Source organism: Chrysochloris asiatica, unplaced genomic scaffold, assembly GCF_000296735.1.
Source record: "Chrysochloris asiatica unplaced genomic scaffold, ChrAsi1.0 scaffold00025, whole genome shotgun sequence".
NCBI lineage: Eukaryota > Metazoa > Chordata > Mammalia > Afrosoricida > Chrysochloridae > Chrysochloris > Chrysochloris asiatica.
Genome location: NW_006408543.1, coordinates 21,492,578 through 21,499,118, shown reverse-complemented (window position 1 = coordinate 21,499,118; position 6,541 = coordinate 21,492,578). Strand labels below are relative to the sequence as shown.

At 43.5% G+C, this 6,541-nt stretch overlaps 1 protein-coding gene across 1 annotated transcript in view; it reads right to left on the bottom strand.

Moving 5' to 3' along the window:
- The window catches only part of PTPN21 (protein tyrosine phosphatase, non-receptor type 21), a 116,192-nt gene extending 113,813 nt beyond the window's left edge, over window positions 1-2,379 (bottom strand). The window contains exon 1 of the mRNA XM_006839588.1: window positions 2,200-2,379. Within this exon, the coding sequence (XP_006839651.1) occupies window positions 2,200-2,379 (180 nt within the window). The remainder of the gene's footprint in view (window positions 1-2,199) is intronic.
- Window positions 2,380-6,541: the final 4,162 nt, after the last annotated feature.

The window sequence follows — 6,541 nt, the reverse complement described above, 5'->3', positions numbered from 1 at the left end:
GAGCAGCTGGTGAGCTTGAACCACCGACCTTGCAGTTCAAACAGCTTTGCAGTCTGGCACATTAACCCACAGCACCACACCAGGACTCCATTAGCCATTGTTGTTGTTAAGTACCATGGAATCGGTTCCGACTCATAGTGACCCTGCACAGATTTCCGAGGCTGTAAATCTTTACGGGAGCAAAAAGCCTCATCTTTCTCCCGCGGAACAGCTGGTAGTTTCAAACTGCCCACCTTGAGATTGGCAGCCCGATTCATAACCACTACGTTAACAGAGGTCCTTTGTTGTTGTTGTTGTTGTTGTTATGTGCTGTGAAGTTGGTTCCAACTCAGACCTCCTTTAGACAGATGCAAATCAAAACGAGATATCTCATTAACTGCGTAAACGAAGTTCAAAAAAACATAGAAAATAGCAAATGCTGGAACCCTCCTACATTGCTGGGGGGACTGTAAAATGGTTTAACCATTTTCAACTCTGGAAAACAGTGTGGCGCTTCCTCAGAAAGTTGGAAATAAATATACCTTATGACCCAGCAATCCATGTACTTGGTATATAGCAACAAGAAATACGAGCCAGAACGAGTAGATATATGTACAGTAATGTTCATCGCAGCACTATTCACAATAGATATACCCAAACTCCGTGAGGGACTGAGTTGCTGAGCCTGGGGAGGTCAGGACCATGATCCACAAGCATAATACAATTCACAAAGACAGTGTTCCATAGCCTAGTTTGGTAATAACTGGAATCTTAAAAGCTCATGAGCAGTCATCTAAGGTGCAACTACTGGTCTCTCTCCATCCAGAAGAAAGAAAAGGAATGAAAACTGAAGATGTTTAGAAACAGTCCCATGATCTAATAGACCACATAAGCATCAGTCTCCATATCCAAGACTAGAAGAGCTATATGGTCCCTGGCTACCATTACCAACTACTCTAAAAGGCTCACATTGAAAGGCCTTGGATAGCGTGGGAGAAAATGTGAAACAAAACTCAAAATCCTAAAAAAAAAATAAAAAACACCAGGCTTACTGGTCACAGCAAGACTGCTGAAATCCTTCAGGTCTGGAACTGAGCTTACCCCCATGGCTCAATTTTCAGGCAAGTAAGAGATAAGTACATAGGGGGCAATACCACTAATAAGGGAAACACACCACAGAATGGTCAACCATTCAAGATCAAAAAGGCATCATTTACCCCTAGCCAAAGTGCAGAAGGGCTGGGAAAGGAGGAAGAATGGAAACAACACAGGGAGGAGGTGGGATAAGTGAATTACACTGAAGGGCTTGCAATCAGCAGATGAAAAAAAGTATATGATTTGTTGAATGTAAAACGGATGATGTGCTTTGTTAAGCTTCATTCAATTCTCAGTAAAAAGCTTTTTGTTAGGTTTTGGTTTTAGAAAGGCTCTGGTTGGTGAAGACAAGGCGACATGCCCCATTTAGGATACAAGTACTCCACGTTGGGAGTCCTACAAGCCTTGCCCATGGGTATCTTCCTTTTGATGATCCTGGTTTGTATTCTTTTGCTATAGTATATGTGTAATCATAAAAAAACATAGTCAACCATTTGAGATTGAATGGGCAGCATTTACCCAAGGACAAAGTTCAGAAGGTTTAATTAAGAAAGAAGAAGGAATGGAAATCAGACACATGTAGGGACGTGCTGTTACCTTGTGTGTGTGGGGGGAGGGGGGACGACAGCAATTAGTGGCATGAAACAAAATGTGTATGAACGTATGAAAAGTTGAGTGGAGGCCTGTTTTGTAGAATGGAAGCTGATTTTTAAGCACAAACAAAAGTAAATGAATTAGCACAGTCTCAGTTGTAAGGATATATGGGGCTTAGGAAACATGTTTTGGTGTTCTAATAACCTACAGGGATACTTTTATGAAAAATAATCCATTGCTGCTGGAACACTGCACACAAAAGTTGTTTTGTTGTCACTGAGTGGGGGTCCGCATCCCCCTACATCACCCTAGTGATTTCACTGTGGTCAAACTTTTTTTCACACACAAAAAGTCAGAGCATCTGTAGCTATCGCCTGCCTTGTGGGATGGGGGAGGGGGCTTGCAGGTTCAACTCCAATCAAGACCAAGAACATGTTTTGAATGCTCCCAAACAGCCAGTAGACACAAAAGTGGCTAGAAAGTAAGGAGTCAAGTCCGGCCCACATGCCTGGGGCCTCCTTTGCTGCTTACCTCTCTCAGCTCCAGTCTCTGAGCCACAGCCTCCAGGCTCTCCTGGCCGGTGCTCTCCACAGACAGTGTGAATTCCACAAACTCGTTGTTAAGCAACTGGATGCGAGCAACCAGACAGCTCTTGCTGGACACTGTGTAGCGCCGAGTACGTTTCAGTTTCAATCCAAATGGCAGTGGCATCTTCTCCCTTCAAGAGTCAAGGGGCAAGGAGAAAAAAAAAAGGACCCGGGCCAATCCAGCGAAGGTGATGCAGGGAGGAAACGATCTGTCCTGAGGGCCAGTCGCAGGCTGCTCATCCAGCAGCCGCGGCAGCCATTAAAAAGCAATGGAGTCTCCAAGGGCCCGGCGAAGGGGTCATCGACTCCAGCGCTGAAGGAAAAGGAGCATCGGTTACATGGCAATCTGGCAACTCTAGACCTGGCTTTTAAAACTACCAATCAGTAAAGCTGTGTCCCTCTCCTGTGGAAGAAGCCCCTCAAGCATGCTAATAGTGACTACAGCCACCAGTGACTATTGTTACTCTTAAATGACATAATGCCAGGAACTAGGCCAACGCCAAATTTAGGAGCTTTCTTTAGCGGCTCTCTTGCTTTATGGGATAAACTTTTGATTTTTGTTTTTCTCATAGCTCTTATTCGTCTCACCGCCCCACCTCCACCCCAAGACTCCAAATGTCAGGGTCCTTAATCCTCCCGTGAGATAACAGCAAAACATCTCCAAATGAACGGGGTTCAAGTCCCAGGTCCAGTCCTATTAGGCAAATAAATCCCGGGTCCAGATGGAAACAATAAGACCTCCCCATATGGCATTTAACAACAACAACAAACTCATATGGCAGCTGGGGGGGGGGGGGGGGGGGTGTCAAACGAGGTAAAGAAACTCAAGCATTTGTAGAACTTTTCTGGTTTACAAATATTTCCGCCATCAAACTAACTTATTTGTAAAATCATAAAAGACCCTACACAAAGGCTCGTTATCAGATTACCACCAGCACTGTGGCAGTTCTCAAAAGCGTGGCCCCGGCTCTTGTCCCAAGGTGGAGTGACCCAAAAGACGGTGGACCTTCACCTAAGTGGAGCCGCGGTCCAAAGGAGGAGACCGGCGAGGCCTTTAACGCCATCCTGGTATAATGAGGGGGGAACAGGGCATAGCAAAACCACAAGGCCGAGAGCTCGCTCACTCTGGGCCTTCAGCTCTGGTTCCAACTCCCCTGGCGTCCTCCCCCCGAAAGAGGAAGCAACGTTGCCAGGCCAACGGGCAGCTTTGGAAGCTCCGGAACCCTCCTAACGCGGCCGCGTTTCCGGACGGACGTACTCGATAGGACCGGTTCCCTATGCCCGGAGGGAACACTTTGCGCAGTGGGTTAATGCGTCAGACTGCAAAGCCGTTTGAACTGCAAGGATGGCGGTTCAAGCTCACCAACTGCTCCTCGGAAACCCTTACAGAGTCGCTATGGGTCGGAATCGACTCGACGGCACTTAGCAACAACAATAACGCAGTGGCGAAGTTGGGTGGTGCAAAATTGGATTCGCGATTTGGAACCACAGGACCCTAAAATACAGGATTTACAGCATTTTTAACCACACCTGCTATATGGTAATTCCTGTACTGAGACAAATTGGGGGCGGGCGGCAGCTGGAGTATTTTATTTCGGTTAGGTACCCACACACACAAAAAAAACAAACAAAAAACGAGTCGACAGACTGGTGTGTATTTCCATAATCCGGTGGTAGCAAGGCTGACCCCGAAGAGGAATTGTTTAATGATACCTACCCGTGGCCGATCACCTTGAACTTGGGCTGGGGCCACACGTAAACTCCCCTAGGGGGCTGCCTGGGAAGCATAGGATCCACCAAACGAGCTCCAACCCTCTGCCCTGGCAAACAGACCCCGACGCTCTGGAGAAGTGGCTTTCTCATATTCGCACCGAGAAGAACGGACAGAGCCTGAAATCGATCCCTCACCGCCAGAGCTCTACTCCGCGCTCTCCTGACTGGGTCTCAGCCGCAGAGGTGATTGATGGGCATTAAGACTGGGAGATGCAGAGCTAGAGAGTAGGGTTTGGCTACTCACACCAGACTTTGCCAAACTTACTCCATTCCATAAATGTGTATAGTGGACACTGAAAAATCAAAGACAATTCCTAATCTTTGCTGCCTTTAAGGAGCTGAGTTTACAAGGATGCTGTAATTACACACAGAACTGTGTCTCTAATAAACACCTCACCTAGGTTTTCTCTTTTTGTGTGTTTTGTTGTGGTTTTGTGGTTTTGCTTCCACACTCTAGTTAACTCCAGACAATCAGAAAAAGAAAGTTGTAAAAAAGAAAAAACCTAGGGATACAGGAGGAAGGTCATAGGAAGGAAGAAGAAATCCACAAAAGCACTTACTGAGTAGCAGAACCATACTGAGGAGGGAGATGGAAAATAATATAAAACGTTTTTTAACACTATTTGCTGTTTCCGGGATACAAACTAACTAGATTGATAAACCAAAATCGGGGAGAAAAATCAATAAATGACAACCTTAAATAATTAAGCTTTTAATTAGAAAATTGCCTGATAAGCCAACAATGTTTGTTTAAATTTACAAAAATGATCTATATCTACTTATCCTAAATACTAAATACACATTCATGAGATGATATGGTAGATTTCAGTTTTTATATACAAATTATGGTCATTGGAAAGGAGACAGATGAAGTAGAGATGAAGAAATAAATATATGTGTGTGTGCAGAGGGAAGGTAAATATTTGCATTACAGGAAGTTCAGCCATGGTAGTCTCTTCACAATAAGATAGAATCAAGCCTAGAAGGCATGAGATACTACACTATAAAGCTTAATTATTAACTTGAATTCTGATTAAGCAAACTCAAAATATAAAACTTTAAATTGTCCCTGAGATTCTAAATGTTTTGCCATCTTCACATCTAAGAGCCAATGTTGACTATTATTTTTATTTTGGTCTTTGTTACATCACTGGCAAAGTTAAGACTATCAATAAGAACAGCTTGATTTTTGCTTATGTGTATAAAACCCACTATGTTAAAATGTTTTGCTTAATACACTATTTACAACATTCTCAATTATTTACTTGATCTTGCTTTTATATACAGTGTTGTTAGGAGTCCTCGAGTTGGTCTGACTCATAGCAACCCTGTATAGGCTTTCCAAGGAGCATCTGGTGAGTTTGAATCGCCAAACTTGTGGTTCAAATGGACCATGATACCAAATGATGTTATAAACTTATGGGTATTTGAATAGTTAAATTGGGAAATAGAAATTTAAGGTGCTCTTTCAGTCTCCTATTAAACAGATCATTCATAAATAACAACTTTTGAAGAAAAACAATAGGAGGTTTCTCTATAAAACCTTTCAGGTGTGTATTAAAAAGACATACGTGCTACAATTCTGCTTTATAATAAGTTTTCAAAAGATAGTTGGGGCTATTTTGTGAGTACATTTTAATTTGTGCCCTCCACATTCTCTTAGAAAAGTTTCCCAAGTACACTCTAACCCTGAATCTTACTTGTTTTTCATCTTGTTGCTCTACCACATGTAATTTTGCCAATATTGCTTTAAAATTATAAAATAATCACTAAGGGGGGAGAGTATGTGGCATTTCTAGATAGATAAATTTCTAGCTGTGTCTAAATATGTAGCTTTAAATCAAACCTACGTTTTTCATACTTGTACCGAGAAACTCCACAATAAAATATCCTAGAAAGGAAACAGATAACTTTTCAAAGTAAAATTACTGCCATGGCCTAAACTTAAAACGTAGAATCCTCTCAGCAACTATTAGGTGTGCAGCGGCTGTCACCTGCAGCACACGAGTTGGATTTTGGTAATTTTTCTTTTTTAACAGTGTCTGCAAGCAGACGCTGTTGTTGTAAGGCTTTCTCAGCAAAAAAGGAAAGTGGAAGGAACGTGCCAAGAGCAGCCAATCTAATCAGGATATGTAGAAATCCCAAATCGGAATTTGCAGACCCGAGAATTCTTATTCCAGAGTAAACACGCTTTTACTCCCAAAACAAAAACAAATCGTCACCCAAACAGTCTCTCCCTGCGCCCCCTCTCGCCCAAGTTATCCGACAAATTTCACCATTACATGTGCCAAGACACACAAAGATGCCCGAAACGTTCGATCCAGAACTGAGCCGAAACAATCACCTGAGGGGCTCAGAACACAAATTCATGCCCCCCTTTGTAACTCCTCAAGTCGATCAGAGGGTGGCCTGGGAAAAACAAGACTTTTCCTCTTTGTTACGCGCCCGCCGAGGGTCCGACAATCGGAACTCCAGGGCTGGCGACGTTCTGGTGGACCCCAGCGCATGGACGT